Raw genomic sequence first — 17,241 nt, 5'->3', positions numbered from 1 at the left:
CTCAACCTTTCAGATGCAATCCTGGCCCCCCAGACCTCACAATCAAAGATGCACTATACATTCATCTAATCACTGTCATTTCTGTATGTTTCTGCCTACAAATATCCTCTTTACTGCCTAGGTCTCACTACCAAATAGAATTACACTCCTAACACATGCTGAATTAGCACAGATGGAAAGCCTTCTTAATGTCAGAATAGGCAACAACTCCCTGTACTGTACTTCCTCCAACCACTCCTTATCCTAGTCACAGAACTAGTTCCAGCCTCACTTTCAGTACATAATATGTCCCTGAAGTAACACTCCAGCACACACTCAAGGGACACTCCAGCATGATAAGTCCTTTCACACATCTAAATCTCTACATGCTAGCCCCAGCACACCGCACACACAAAATCAGCATTATTTTGCAATCTACCTTTAATACAACTACATCTCTTACACACTCACTTATCACAAACACTACACAAGATGAAGTTACTTCCTACACCCTTGTGGCAAACCACACATGGCCACACTCTCTCTGCTTTGACAGAACCACCACCAGACCTAGATATCATGATTTCTGTTTTATCAGCATTTACTTTCTAACTCTTGTGCCCCAGTCCATCTCTCCACTTTCAAGATCTTTCCTCCACCCCCTTTCATTTTCTGCACTCAACACCAAGTCATTAGCATACAACAACTCCCATGGAAGTCATGTCTGAAGTCATGTGAGAAAGCTTCACACACCATGACAAACAACACAGGCCCAAGACTGACCCCTGATGCATGCCAACATTCACAAAAAACACATCTCTTAAATCTCCATTCACTCCCACCTGGGTGCGAGCACCCATGTACATAACCACAACCACTCTAATCAGCCACTCCTCAATCCCAAGCTTTCTCACTATCCACTTCAACACCTCCCTAGAGACTGTCAAGGGCCTTCTCCAAATTAACAAAAACAAAGTACAGCTCCCTCTTCTTACATATGTGTTTTTCCTGACGCTGTTGGGTAATGAACATGGCATCAGTGGTCCCTTTGCCTGGCATAAACTCAAACTACATCTCATCAACATTCACTCATTCCCATACCATACCTTCCACGACTCTCTCCATTACCTTCATTTTCTCGTCCAAAAATTTTATGCCTCTATAATTTCCTCCTTCCAGGGCATCAACCTTCCCCTTATTCACATTTACAGTCATACTCTTCAACCAATCATCAGTAAGAATACTGTCATATACAGGCAAACCCCGATTTATGATACCCCTATATGCGATACCCTGATTAGTGACGAGGTAAAAATACCACCATTCCCCGCCTAACAATGGCTAAGCCCAGGTTAATGACGGGTCCTCCAATGTTTCATCCAGGAGTGATGGGCCAAAAGACTGAATTACACGCCTTCCTGTGGCCAGCTGAGCCCGCCCGCCTACCAGAATGCACAGAAACATTCATGCAGAACCCGCACCCATCGCTCACCCCGTGCACACCCATATATATCGTTCTTCTTGCACCAGCTGTCTCTCAATGAGGAACTCTCTTACGCTCGCCTGCCACGCATTGTGTTGCATCACCAACATTATGCAAGCTGCTATCGTAGTGCACTGTAGCTGTACCCCAGCAGTGCCATGAGTAGGGTAGTGATACCGTACTAATTGTGTGTGGAGTGAGATTTTGTGTGAATTTTGCCCTAAATAAGTGTAATTATGTCTGGTAAGGATGCTCCATGTGGTGGGGCTAGTGGTGGTAGTGGTGACCCCAGTCAAGGTGGTAAGCAGCCTGCTAGTGTTAGTGCTGGTGATGTTCCTGCAAAGCACGCTCGTAAAACCGTGTCTCTTGAAGTGAAGTTAGATATTCTTAAGTGCCACAACAAAGGCGAGGGCACATGTGCCATTGCCTCGGCTCTCCACCTGGCCCAGTTGACTGTCTCCACCATTATCAAGAAAAGGGAGGCCATCAAGGCTGCCACTGAGGAGGCTGCTACCTTCACCACCTCCCGTCTCACCCGCCATGCAGAGCCTGCAATGGAGGAGCTGGAGTCGATGCTCTGCACGTGGGTGGAGGACCAGAGCAGGAGGAAGGCACCGATGAGTAGACGGACATATGCACGAGGGCTCTCTTCCTCTGGGATGAAATAAGGGTGAGATGCAATCTTGATGCTAGTGAAACCTTTAAGGCTACCCAAAGGTGGTTTGACTGCTTTAAGAATCAGGCAAGCCTCCACAACATCAGGATGTCTGTTGAGGTGGCAAGTGCGAATGCAGTGGTGGCGATAGTGTTCCCTGATGAACTTAAGTGCATCATCAAGGAGGGTGGCTACAGTGCGAAACAGGATCTGAATTTTGACGAGACTGGGATCTTTAGAAGAGAATGACCTCAAAGACATATCTCACAACAGGGGAAAAGTCTATGCCAGGGTTCAAGTCCTCTGGATTACGCTGCTGCTGGGGGGTAACAATGAGGGTGACCTCAAGTTAAAGCAGCTCCTTGTCTACCACTCCAAAAACCTGAGGGCTCTGGTGGGGTATGTTAAGAAGAATTTAGGGGTGATTTAAAAGTCAAACAAGGCCTGATTGACTTCCGACATCTGTTCTTCAAATTTTCACTCCTACCTCTCTTGTGTCCTCAAGAGGTATGCCTCCAAGGAAAACTTTGCCAACAGATTTCTTGTGGTGGCAGACAATGGGCCTAGCCACCCTCCTGCAATGAAGGACTGGGAAAGCAACACACAAGTCGGGTTCCTGCCCTCAACACCACGTCACTGTTGCAACCCATGGACCAAGGGGTGATCGCAACATTGAAGGCATACTACCTCCGCCACACTATGCAGCAGTTGGCGAGGGCGTGTGACGATGGTGCATTCCTTTTGGAAAGAATATAATATACATCACGCCATCAAGAACATCACGGCTGCACGGAGGCAAGCAAGGCCACCATGAATGGTGTGTGGTGCAAGCTGTGGCCAGAGTGTGTTCACTCCTTCACCGGCTTCCCCGAGGGTGTGTAAGCACTGTGGGTAGAACGGGTGCGGCAGGACACTGTGCAACTGTCACATGAGGCTGGCTTTGGGGAAGTTGACGAGCAGGACACGGAGGAGGTCCTAGAAGCCACAGGGAGGACCTCAGCAATAAGGAGCTCCTCAATATGGAGAGTCAGCGGGCACACCAGGAGGCACAGGAGGAGGAGGTCGTCCCTGAGGTGTGAGCCCTCAGTATGAAAATTCTGAAGGAGATGGTGACCAATGCTAACGAGGTCATCGTGCTTATGCGCACTCACGACCCTCTCCCAGTACGAAGCAGGGACGCTTCTGATCGGCTGGAGGATGGGATGAAGGTGTACAGGGCAATGCTGAAGGAAAAGAAGAGGGTGGCCAAGCAGACGACGATCACTGCCTTCTTCAAACAGGCCCCCACCACACCAGCAACCCACAGAGGATCTCCCCAGCCCTCGACCAGCAGAGAATCTTCCCAGCCATCAACCAACAGAAAAACACCGAGGTCCTTCTCCTGACAAGGATGTGCTTGGCCACCAGTGGTGGACCTTACCTCAAGCCAATTCCTGTCTCCCATGTCACCTGGGTCTCCACTGCAACACTTCACCACTCCATTGTTACCTTCCTCACCCCAGCCTCGATCTCCGACACCACTTCAGCCACCGCCTCTGTCTCCCTCACCACAACGTGAGCCATAGCATCTGTTTCCCTTGCTACCTTGTCAGTCATCACAGTGGTCTCCCTCACCAACTCGTCTGTCAACACATTGCACCCCATTGCCACCTCGTGAGTCATCACATTGCACCCCATCACCAACCCCAGTGCCAGTGCATCAGTCTCCCACTACCATCACCCCACCTTGCCAGGCTTCCCCTATCCCGACCCTCCCCTGAAAACAGGGTTTGAGGGCTTTGAGGAGGATGAGTGAGTGCTAGGGAGCACCACACGTCCCCTAGCCTTGGGGGAGATAGCAAGGATGATGACCAGGACTGGACATGGACTTGCAAGAAGTAAGTGATGAGAGGTGTTTGATATTTTCTAATTTTTATGATTTGCAGGTTTTATTTGCTGGTTTTAGTGAGCTATTTAAGTGTGTTAGGCTTAGGTTAGCTTCTTTTACAGCTGTTAGGCCATTTAGACTGGCTTTAAACTTCTTTTTGGACTCATTTGGGTGAGTTTAGGACTTGGTTGAGGGGGAGACCCAAGGCTTAAAAATGCATCCCTAACCTTTACATGTTAAATCATCCCCGATTTAAGATACCCCGCCTAGCAACGGGCTTTTACTTAACCAACTGCATCATTAAATCAGAGTTTGCCTGTATACTCATATTTATCATAACAGTAGCTAAACCCACTCCTATATTTCCTGAGGCCTTCAACATTTCAGCATTCAACTTATACACACCTGCCACCTTCCCCAACTGCATCATGCCTGTCCTGCTCAAAGTAGCATCATCAATCAAATGCCAAGGGCCAAACATTGGATCTGCTGACTCCAAAACTTCCCTGTTCCATTCAAACTCCTCATTCAGCAACTGGTTATACTGCTTTCTCCAAGCAACTTTCATGTCCCAACTCCACCACCACCCTTCCTGCATCATTCTTTACAAACTGCTCAACCATGATATCCCTGTTTTCTTTCATCATCTGATATGCCACCTTAAATATCACATTCTTCTTTTCAGCACTATTTAGGCCATTCAGTAAACGTTTCTGAGTCTCAGACATTGCCTTGTGTATCTCATTTCTGGTCCTATGATTGGCAGTCAAGTATTCCTCTCTGCTACAACCCCTTTTCCATTCCCAGTAAAGTCTTCTTTTCTTTTTAACTGCTGCTTTTACACCCTCATCCCACCACCATGTTACCTTGGAGGGCCTGCTGTTCATCCACACACTGAATGGGTGACTCTAAAAAGATTGTTCTTAAGAGCTCTGTATTGCTTATTAACTCTTCTGTTTACAGCTCCCTGTTTGGTCACCACTCTACTAGTCTCACTATAGGAGGCATCCCTTACTGTCTGTTTTTTCAACTTCCACATTTTCCTCTTGGGTGAACAGGTCCTTTTCCTCACTACCTGCTCCTTTAGTACCATGTCACATGTTAGTAATCTGTGTTGAGCAGGCATGCTTCTCTTCCTATGAATAACATCCTTCACAAATCTCCTATCATTCCTCCTGACCGGGAAATAGTCAGTCTGGCTTCTGCTACCTATTAACTTATATGTATTAGTCTACTCACTGTTTTCTTAAAAACATGTTGCACACAGTCTTATTCACTGCCTCCCTGAACTTAGGTATCCTTAACCCCTCCACCTTCTTTGAACCATATGAGCATCTTCTGTGCACCTATTTGTATCTTTGAGCTGCTGCATATGCACCCATGTGGCCATTTAAAGCCCAACCTAAACTACATTCTTATCATTCCCTATACCACCAACCATACGTATCAAGTCATCCCAGATCTATCATTTTCTTCAACTTCTAAGCCAACCTGTGGAGAATATGCCAATACAACTGTAATCATCTGGTTACCAAACAATATTTTCACTGCTATAATCCTTCATTTACTCTCATTATAGTCATGACACATTCCATTCACTTCCCTTCAACCAGCACAGACACACCACCACATCTGTTCACACTTCCCTTCCAAATTAGTTTATACTGTACCTACAATCCTTCCCAACACTCATTCCAGCTGAACCTTCCCTGACCCTAACAAATGATCATCTTAAATCAGTTTACAGTGATTTGTTGTGATATATATTTACTGTTCTGGATATATAGTGTGTCCTGCAACACAGTTCTGACCAACATGGATTCACTAAAATCCTCTGTATCAGTAATCATCATTTGGCTCACTGCAAGACCACATTTTCTCCTAGAAGGGAGAGTGATACCAAAAATAGAAGTGCTACCAACAATACACCAAAATTGCCAGAGCAGACACACTGTTACCTTGCAAACAACATTGTAAGTCATAAATTTGCAGCAAATTAAATTATACAATTATTCACCTGATTTATGCAGCAGAATATATCTACTGCAGCATTATTTTCTATTCTTCTGGGCACGTTTACAAGTATGCCTGCAGTTACTGAATGATTCAGCATGGTACAGACACACTGTTACCTTGCATACAACACTGTAAGTCATAAATCTTCAGCAAATTAAATTATACAATTATTCACTTGATTTATGCAGCAGAATATATCTACTGCAGCATTATTTTCTATTCTTCTACACCTGTATACAAGTATGCCTGTAGTTACTGAATGATTAAGTATGGTAAATAAATGAAATGGAAATGTCACAGCCAAGCCAACCTTGCATCTACCAGGAGGAAAAACAGAATCTCAACAGTGAAAGTTATTTTTTTCTGCTACAAGCTGTGCTTTCAATGTTAAGATGGGTGATCTGGACTGTAGTATGTGTATCGAGAACTGATTACTAAAAAGGCAAGCAAGATATGGGATAAATATGGCATTTAATGGAAAAATGATACTTTTTAGCATCTTTTGCAAATTTACTAAAGTACACCATACCAGGTAAAGCAATATAAACACCATTATTTGATTCCTGAAGGTAATTTAAAGCTATTATGAATCTGGGAAAGTCAGATCATACTATCCATCCATCCATCATCCAATCCTACATTGCCCCATGAGGACTGTAGGAGCCTGGGGCTAGGCAGTTGGTCCCAACGTTTAAGATGAGAGTGACCAGCCTCACTTGTCCCTGAGTGGCATTACATGAGCAATTAACCCCAACCACCTCTTGGATATAAACCTTCATCGGTTCAATCCGACTGGAGTGCAATAATTACCCATGCCAAAATTTGGTTATATGGTTACCACCCAGCATAGTAAATGGTGTCCTGGTGCACAGGAAACCATTTGGCTTGTCACTCAGTGTAAAGTCACCCAAAGGCTGAAGGAAGTGGAAAGAATGAAGGAAAGAAAGACATAGACTAAATAGAAGTAAATTATCAGAGTACTTAATAAGAACAAATTAATAATGTACCACACTCTGTGAAACCTATTTTTATAATATACTTTTATAGCTTCATGTTGATTCTTATATCTGCTTTATTTCTATCATACTCCATGAGTGATTATTATGCCACGTAATTAAACAAGTGACATCAGCAAGACTAGAACATGCCAATGCACCATCAGAGTTTTCAGTTTACAGCAGCAAACCAACCACAGTAAGATCACTGGAACATCACTCACTTGAATGTAGTGGCGTTCTTGCCGATGTGTGAGGTTGAGGCCCTCCTGGTGGGTTTCATACTCCAGAAGGATGATCAAGAGACGTGATGCAATGAGAACATCTGAGCCCCACATGGCAGGAGTAACTGAACAAGCATAGTTCAGGTCCTCAGAGATTTTCTTTGCCAGGTAGGTGGTCACCTCTAAGTCCTCACTCTCAAGGCTTTCAAGCTGTAAAATGAATATCGGATTGCCACCTAATACCATAACACAATTTACACACATTTTCCACTCTTTGGGTTACAACCGGAACTTCAAAAAATCTTCATTATCTTGAAAATTTAAACTAAACTTATTTAACCACATTCTATAACCAGTTTCAAGCAACAAAACTCTAAACTAGGGGTTTGTAAATCATCTGGGGTATGCAAGAGGGTTTCCAAGGGTACTCTGACAACTGATGAAAAATTAATACACAATGTGCTCTTTTTCTATGTACGTATAGCCAGATGCCTTAACCCCTTACGAGGTGGCTACAAACAAATCAACTCCATGTCACCCTGTCACCTGCAATTTTGCTGCCCTTCCCCTCAGCTCACACCCCCCTCTCTCATATACCTCTCCATTCCATCCCTCCAGCTCATCCTTGGTCTCCCCCTCCCTCTACCCCCCCCCACCTCACTCGCATACACTCTCCTTGTCAGTCTCTCGCTCTCCATCCTCTCCACATGGCCAAACCACCTCGATGTATTTTCCCTAATGCTTTCTATCACTTCCACACTACAATGCTCCTTTACCTCCTCATTTGTCAGTCTCTCTCTCCATGTGACTCCACATGCTCCTCTCAAATAACTCATTTCCACTGCTCTCACTCTTAATTTGTGTTCTTCCAACAAGGTCCAAGCTTCACTTCCATTCATTAGAGTTGGCATCACAATACTATCATGCTCACTTCCCTAATTCTTATCACTGCTTTCAAAGGACCAACAATCTTTCTTCCCTGTTAAACCCTTTCAAGCACTTCATCCTCTAAAGTTCCATCCTTACTCATCACACTACCCAAGTACTTAACTGCACTCACATTTTCCATTTCCTCACCATCCAGCCTCCCTGTCCATTCAGTGACTTCACTTCTCTTGACGACCACAACTTTACTCTTTCCTACATTCACCCATGGATTCCATTTCTTACACACACTTCCAAACTCACTCACCAAGCCTTGCAGTTCCCCTTCATCCCCAATTAATACAGCAGCATCTGCAAACAACAGAACACGATGTTTCCAAATGCTGCCCTCTTTCATTTGTGGCTGCTCCAACATCCACTGGCCTACCTTGTATCTCTTCTATAACTCCATCCACAAACAGGCTGAACAACCATGGAAACATGACACAACTCTGTTTCAATTCAACACTCAGATAGAAAAATTCACTCAGTTCATTATCCACATGCACTGCTGCCCTTGTGCCCTCATACATACTTTTCATGGCATTCATTATCTTTCCATATACTCTGTACATTCTTAACACTTTCTACATTCCTTGTCTGTTCTCTCTAGTATATGCTTTCTCCAAATCCATGATGGTTAACTTCTTTTCCTTCTTGGAAACTTTTCCACTAAAGGCCGAAGGATGAATATCTGATCTAAACAAACCTCTCTCCTTCTTAAAACCTCCCTGTTTTTCTCCAACTACTTCCTCTGTTATTTCCCTAACTCTATCAGTAAGTATCCTACTATACAACTTTCCTATTACACTAACAAGACAAATACCCCTATGATTATCACACACTTCTTTTTCTCCTTTTCCTCTGTACAGCAGAATAATTATACCTGACTTTCAATCCTCCAGGACTCTACCTTCCTCCCAGGCCAACCTGCACATCTTCCATATCCATTCTGCTACTGTACTACCTCTCCCCCATGCTTCAGCATTTCACCACACACTCCATCAATTCCTGGGGCTTTTCCCATTTTGACTTTCTTCATTGTTTCTGTTGCTTCCATTCTACTGAACTCTTCCTCCTTTCTCACCTCCCTCCTTCTCCCACCCATTCCCTAGCCATTTATATTCACGTTATTTTCATTTTCCTTGATCAACAATTCCTTAAAGTGTTCTCTCCATCTGCTCACATTTTCTTCCTTCTCCACTAGTAATCTGCCATTTTTATCTTTCACTCCCCTAATACCCTCTTTATCACCTTGTCAAAGTCATAACTCCTTCCAGAACATTCTCTTACATTCCCTCCATTTACATTCAAATTCTTTCCAAACTCCTCATCCAGTCTCTTCTTTCTCATACAAATCTTTCTGCCTCTCTCTTCTCTACATATAACTCTCTATTATGTCTCGCAACTTCCTCCATGCCTCTGCTTCCCATTCACTCATTATATGCTTTCCTCTTCTGCACCACAGCTTGTCACATCTTTTCGTTCCATCATGTTGTTCCTTGCACCCCCTTTCGTCATCTCTTCACACGACACACCACCTAACATGCTGCACAGACTCTTCTGTGAATACCTTGTACACAACTTCCACCTCCCCCATCTGCTCCAAATCATATTTACCCAATCGCTCTTCCACTTCTCTTCATCATCCTCTTGCAACCTTCCTACCCTCCTCATATGGACTGCTTCCTCCTACCCTTTTCCCCTTCTATTTATCCATCACATTTGTACCCTGACTTCCACTTCCAACAGGTGGTGGTCAGAGTCCACTCCCCAACCTCTGTATAGTCCTGCATCCAGCACGTATCTTCTCATTCTCTCATCTACACACACACATAATCAGTCATTGCCTTCCATTCAATCTGTTCACCACCCACCCTCCTCATCACTTGCTAAGTATACCTGTGGTTCATTCTGTTCCTAAAGAGGATACTGGGTATTGCCTCCCCCCCTCCCTGCATGAATGTCCACTACAATACTACCATTCTCATCTACTTCTGCAGGCACACCTCACTCATCAACTACCCCATCCACCTTCAAATTTCCTACTTTTCCATTATCTCCAATTAACAACACTCTCTCACTCTTTTCCTTTTCCATGCATGCTTCCACGTATGTCCAGAACTCTTCTTTCACTCTGCTCGCATGGTCTTCTGTTGGTGTATATACACACACTATTGCCCATGTGTGTATTCCTAATCCATCCATCCATCCATCATCCAATCCTACATTATCCCATGAGCAGTGTAACAGCCTAGGGCTAGGCAAGTTGGTCTTGACATTTAAGATGGGAGTGACCAGCCTCACTCATCACTGAGTGGCATTATGTGAGCAATAAACCCCAACCACTCCTTGGATGTAAACCTACACAGGTACTGTACTAATTTTATTAACATAATGTGGTAGGCGGGGGCACTCTCCATTCACTCACTCGATGTAGTGCTGCTTTGGGTGTCTGCCCTTTCCTCTCTTCCTTCCTTCCTCTTCTGTCTTTCTTTCCTCTTCCTTCTACCTGCAGGTGGCTTTACACTTCCTCTTGTCTTTCTTTCCATCATTCTTTCCTCTTCCTTCTGTCTATGGGTGACTTTACACTGAGTGACATGCCAAATGGTTTCCTGTACACCAGGAAACCATTTACTATGCTGGGTGGTAACCATATAACCAAATTATGGCACCTGGTGGTTGAGTGGGTAATTAGGGCGCTCCAGTCAGCTTGAGCCTGTGTAGGCTTATATCCAAGGGGTATTTGGGGTTTATTGCTCATGTAATGCCACTCAGGGATAAATGAGGCTGGTCACTCTCACCTTAAATGTCAGGACCAACTTGCCTAACCCTGGGCACCTATGCTCCTCATGGGGCAATGTAGGACTGGATGATGGATGGATGGATGGATTCATGAGATTATACAGTAATGATGCCTGAGAAACTATAACATTTTCACCTTAACTTGGCCCACACTATGGTCCTTTCACAATTTACTTCATGTAGCTCAGTGGCAGACTGACAATACTACAGCTCTACATCCTTTCTATAGCACTCCTTCATGACTAGCATTAAGTTCTTGTGTTAGTTTTTTGTTAGAATTCCACAGTTACAACAGAGAAATATCAATTGTATGCCAAGTTAAAGTAATGAGAATACAGTTCCATAAAACACTAGTATCATTAACACTGAAATATAATATTGGATGCCATCATTCAAATACTGTGTTAACACTGACACAGTGTTGTAAAAATTTGTTAACACATATGTGCTTGAAAAAGTAATTACCCTTTAGCCAATTTTACAACAGACTGTGTGTTAATATTCCGTAACGGGTGAGTGTCTGTGGATTCAGTGCAGTGGTTATCGGGGTACAGGCCGGTGATCTAAAAATCAAGGGGTACATACTAGGAAAAAGTTTGAAACTCCTTGGCCTAAACTGTTGGTGTTATTACAAAGAATTAAGACTAGCAATCCCCACAATAATATTCAGGGTTTCTTAATAACAACCTATGCAAGCATGCATGATAACATTTGTACTTAGTGATTCCAGTGTAAAATAATGAGAACCAAAATTAACTGATCAGAAAACCCAAAACTGAAAATCCTTGCATTTTGCTGTATAAGTGAGCTTACCAAGTCTCGCAGTTCAATGAAGGTGTCTGATACACAGTTAAACATGTCAGGTGGACCCCAGCCAACTTCCCTGTGGCAAATACGAGAGGCCTGGCCTTGAGCCCCATAAGGGCATGGTTGCAATGCTGTTCCATCAAAGGGAGTCTCCTCCCACCAGATCATCTCAGCAAAGTTCTTGGGGCAGCCATCATATACAACTGTGAAATGTCTAGGAATTAAAACTTTCTATGCAACTCAGGCATTATAACCATCCATTTCATCACCATTTTATCTCAATATCTTACTAGAGTGGACTGGGAGAAAAAAAAAAGGCTATCTCAATAAGATTAGGCACATCATATACTAAATTATATAAGCTCCAGGAATGAGGTGGTACCCTTGATTATTTTCAAGGTTAAGGAACTTTCATTCACATATAAAATTAATTACCCTTGAAAATACTCAAGGGTACCACCTTTAGACAATGACTGGACAATGAAAGATATTACTGAAAACAATCTACCAACAGTTCATCTAAAAAACAATAAATAATGAAAGCTGGAGTCCCCACAATACCCCCCCCCACACACACACAGCGTCAGTATCAACACCACTGTCTCCTTGCTCCGTGATGGCTACCCTTGGCCACAACTGGCCATACCTAAATAGTATCTTTATATGAGTCAAACTCGGTACTAGGTTAAACTAAATGGGTGCTGTAATATAGTACAGCAAGTTTAAGTATCTTTATATGCTGGAGTGGCCCTGGTGAGAGAGGATAGTGTTTGGAAACTCCCTGTACTGTTGTTTGCAGATGATACAGTGTTGTGGAGTGAAGATGAAGGGGAGCTGCCAGGCTTGGTGGATGAGTGTGGGAGAGTGTGTAAGAAACGGAATCTAAAGGTGAATGTAGGGAAGAGTAAAGTGATGGTCTTTGAGAGAGGTGAAGTCAGTGAATGTACAGCGAGGTTGGATGGTGAGGAATTGGAAAATGTGAGTACGTGAGTACGCTGGGTAGTGTGATGAGTAAGGATGGAGGTTTGGAGGGTGAAGTGCTTGAAAGGGTACAGCAGGGAAGAAAGGTTGCTGGTTCTTTGAAAGCAGTGATAAGAAACAGGGAAGTGAGCATGGAAGTGAAAAAGTTATTACATGACAGTATTGTGATACCAACTCTAACGTACGGAAGTGAAGCCTGGACGTTGTTGGAAGGACACAAGTCAAGAGTGAGAGCAGTGGAAATGAGTTATTTAAGAGGAGCCTGTGGAGTCACATGGAGAGACAGGCTGACGAATGAGGATATAAAGCAGCGTTGTGGTGTGGATGTGGATGTGATAGGAAGCGTTATGAGGAACACACTGAGGTGGTTTGGCCATGTGGAGAGGATGGAGGGTGAAAGACTGACAAAGAGAGTGTATGTGAGTGAGGTGGAGGGGGGAAGAGGGAGGGGGAGGCCGAGGATGAGATGGAGGGATGGGGTGGAGAGGTATATGAGAGAGGGGGGTGTGAGTTGGGAGCAGGGGAGTGAAATGGCAGGGGACAGGGCAACTTGGAGGCGATTTGTTTGTGGCCACCCCAAACAGGATTGAGGCGTCTGACAATAGACAGATAGATAGAGGTTTAAGTAAAAGTGCTGTCCAAATAACAGAATACAGCTAGTTAGTGCGGGAATGCACTGATCAAGCTTCAAGCCGTTTCATATACCTCAGACGAATACCATGGATTTTTTTTTTTTTTTTTTAATAACAGAAAAAAAAAAAAATCCATACACCAGATTACTGGTGTCCTCTGTTCATAAAATATCTGTAACAGTTAGACTTGAACAGCTGCGAGTTGAAATTTGGAGGGAAACAACTCTGGGGAAGCGGTTCCAGAGAGATGCAGTTCGGGGAATGAAAGAATTCTGATAGGCAGAAGTTCTGCAATATGGCTGCGTGACATTCCAGTCATAAGCGTTACCAGATGCCCAAGTAGCACGAGGGAAAGCATGGAGAGGTGGCACCGTGGACACAACTTCGTCTGAGCATTTGCCAAAATAATATCTGTAAATTAATGCAAGGGAGGCAACATTCCTTCTTACTTGCAGGGGAGGTAGTTTATTTGTAATGGCAGGGTTGTTAATAAGTCTAACAGCTTTGTTCTGAATTTTATGTAGTTGTTTTAATGCAACCTCTTCACATCCATTCCACACGGGTGAGCAATATTCAAGCTGAGAGCGCACATGACTCTTATAAATTATAGTTAACTGCTCATCAGCGAAGAAGTTACAGACTCTGTACAATAATCCAAGTTTCTTTGAGGCGGTTTTAGCAAGAGATATACCATGAGAGGTCCAGCTGAGGGCATTGTTAAGTGAGATGCCAAGAATTTCAATAATTTTGGAGATGGAAATATTAGTGGCACTGAAGGTAATGTACGAATCTGGCAATATCTGTCTATTAGTAAATTGTATATATTTAGTTTTACTAGCATTAAAAGAGATAAGGTTGTTTTGTCCCCATTCACTGATCATAGATAGGTCTTGATTTATGGAGATGGCTGTACTGAGTTGAGAGGTTGAGATATTAGACTTTGTAAATGGGTGTCTGAGTGTGAATGAACTAAGTAGTGTTGAGTCATCTGCATATGAATGGATGGGATTGTGGGTGACAGATAAGAGACCATTAATATGAACTAGGAATAGGGTTGGCGGCAGAACTGACCCCTGCGGCACGCTGGTATTAATTGAGTGGAAATTGGAATATACATCATCTACTTTTACTCTTATTTTCATCACTAAGATATGAAGAAATCAAAGGAACAAAAGACGTTAGTCCATAGCAAGGGAGTTTGGAGAGCAGGGAATGGTGCCATACTCTGTCGAAAGCTTTAGAAATATCAAGAGCTACTGCATGAGTTTCTCCATGTAGATCAACTGATTGATGGATGGTATGAGTTAGGAGACTGAGTATGTCAATGGTGGATCTTCTGTGGCAAAAACCATATTGTCTATCACTAATTAAGTTGTTGGATTCAAGATGTTTAATAATGTGCTTATTAATTAAAGTTTCAAATACTTTACCAAGAGAAGATGTGACAGCTATTGGTCTGTAATCAGAGGGGTCAGAGGAACTTCCCTTCTTCAGAATTGGGTGGATATTGGCTTCTTTCCATGAGCTTGGGAATAAAGAAGTAAGTATGCATAGTCTGAATAATTTAGCTAGAACAGAGGCAAGTTCAGGGGAACAATTTTTCAAAACAATTGGCGGAATTCCATCTGGGCCTGGAGCTTTGTTGGTAGGTAAATTGTCTAGGATAGATTTTACGTATCTTGTCTGTATTTTATGTAGGGCAATTTCGGCAGAGTCAAGTTCTAGTACTGGGACATTCTGGCTGGTATCGTCTATGGTAGAGTTTCTGGCAAATGTACTGGCAAAAATATCTGCTCTCCCACACGGGTCATTTGTAATGTTGCCATCTGAAGATTTTAGTGAGGGAATGGAAGATGACTTCTTTAAGTTATTATTGAAAGAATTAAGAGTTGACCAGAATATTCTATTGTCATTACGGTTGTTAAGTAGTTCTGATGCTTGCTTTTGAAGAAAGTTTGATTTAGCTAGATTTAATACAGCTTTTGGATGATTTCTAGCAATTTTAAATTGAAAGAGTGATTCAGATGTTTCTGATTTTAAGTAAGAGTTATATGCTAATGACTTTTGGGCTGTTGCTCTGGCACAGTTGCCATCAAACAATTTTAGAGAGTTCGATCTTTTAGTGAACTGTTAACTTGGTATGAATAAATCCATACCAGCTAGTATTAAGTCACAAATGTGGGACTGAGTGGAATTGGGATCACTAGAGAAGAAAGACTACCATGGAATGTCACCAAGATAATTACTAAATCCACCCCAGTTTGCCCTATGAAGGTGCCATCGGGTCACCCAGACAGGTTCAGAACGGGGAGGTTTGGGGGGGCTAACTAATGAGGCTTTGATGAGATTGTGGTCATAGGATCCAAGTGGTGACAGTACAGTACCTCTATCCTGTATTGATCTGGATTATTTGTCAAGAATAAATCCAAGAGATGGGCATTATAGTCAGGATTATCAGGTATTCTGGTTGTTGCTTTACCAGCTGGGTGAGATTAAATGATTCACAAACAGCTCGGACCCTAGACCAGCGTCGTCAGTCCTGGCAGAATGCATTAACCATTCAACATTATGTAAATTAAAATGACCCAAAATGGTTATTTCGGTGCTAAGGGCAAGGTTAAGGTTACTCAACTGTGTGGATATGGAATCAAATACACTGGGTTCCGAAGAAGCATTGGGGGAGCGATAAACTACACAAATATATTTGGTAACATTTTGACAATTTAGTTTATATAATGGGTAATCAAAATTGGATGAAGTGAAGTTTAAAACAGTGTCAACTGCATATTGGGATCTGATATAACAACAGGTGCCGCCCTTGTTACGGAAGTTTGTAAGGAGATGGTAACCGGGAAAACAAAATGGGGATACATATATCAGTACAGGGTGAGATTTGTGGTTCTGTGAGAAAAAGGGCCAAAGGGGATATGGACTGAAGGAAAAAATGAACTGAGTTTAAATCTGTGGTAAGGCCGTGGATGTTGGTGAAGAAAAAGGCTGCACTTTCACTTCTTCGCTGACGAGCACTAGCAGAAATAGCAAGTCGTTGCCAGCACAGTCGTTTGATGGCGACCGGGAAGACCCTGTGCCGCCAGCCCTACCCTGCCGGTGGTGGCAATCCGAGGTACCACCTCATTTGATAGTAACACTGCAGCTGCCATTACTAAAGAATGTGAAAAGGTGTGATATGTAATGCGCATGTAGTGTGGTGTAGACAGTTGAAGGTAGAGGTATTATGAGAGCATGGTGGCCTACTCTCTGTGTAAATGAATGCACTGAAAATGTTCAGCAAAGGGAGATGGTCAGGATCAAGTCCTGAGGGCTGGTGAAATGGGAGCTCCAGCTCTCCCTATCACCAGCTTGCCATCCACCTCAGGAGTACTGCCCTGTTGGACTGGTGCTACAGTCTACTCCTCACAAGGAGATGCATACTTGTAAGTAGAATTTTTTTCTCAGTAATACCACAAGATAACCACCATCTTTAGTAAAGTGAATATGGAAGGAGACAAGAAAACAAATAAAGGTAGAAAACAGAATAAATTTTTCTACCAGGAACCAGTTGAAATGGAAACATATACCAAACTAGTAGAGAGGGTGTACAAATTGGAGAAGGCATTTCAGTGTGAAATAGATGAAATTATGAAGCAATTGTGCATGCAGAAGGAGGAAAATGAAAGAGTAGAAAAGGAATTAAACAAGAAAGACACAACAACAGATGAGCTGTCAGTTGAGGTGGGTTCACTTACAAGGAAGATTGGTGAAATGGAAAGTACAGTTTTCAACCATGAGAGTATTATGGAGGATTTCAGAAATGATAAAGAGACAATTAAGCATGCAAGCAGTCTGACAGAACAAAGCAGTGATACTGAGGAG

General features: G+C 43.1%; 1 protein-coding gene across 1 annotated transcript in view; it reads right to left on the bottom strand.

Moving 5' to 3' along the window:
• Positions 1 to 17,241, bottom strand: part of LOC145414905 (protocadherin-like wing polarity protein stan) — a 110,507-nt gene that overhangs the window by 47,806 nt on the left and 45,460 nt on the right. The window contains exons 15-16 of the mRNA XM_080284320.1: positions 11,762 to 11,958; positions 7,220 to 7,429 (exon numbers count right to left, since the gene is read on the bottom strand). Coding sequence (XP_080140446.1) covers positions 7,220 to 7,429; positions 11,762 to 11,958 — 407 coding nt within the window. The remainder of the gene's footprint in view (positions 1 to 7,219; positions 7,430 to 11,761; positions 11,959 to 17,241) is intronic.

This window comes from Coenobita brevimanus, chromosome 101 (assembly GCF_032717465.1).
Source record: "Coenobita brevimanus isolate Jiangsu-jjx chromosome 101, ASM3271746v2, whole genome shotgun sequence".
NCBI classification, from domain to species: domain Eukaryota; kingdom Metazoa; phylum Arthropoda; class Malacostraca; order Decapoda; family Coenobitidae; genus Coenobita; species Coenobita brevimanus.
This window is presented reverse-complemented; position numbering and strand designations above follow the sequence as displayed.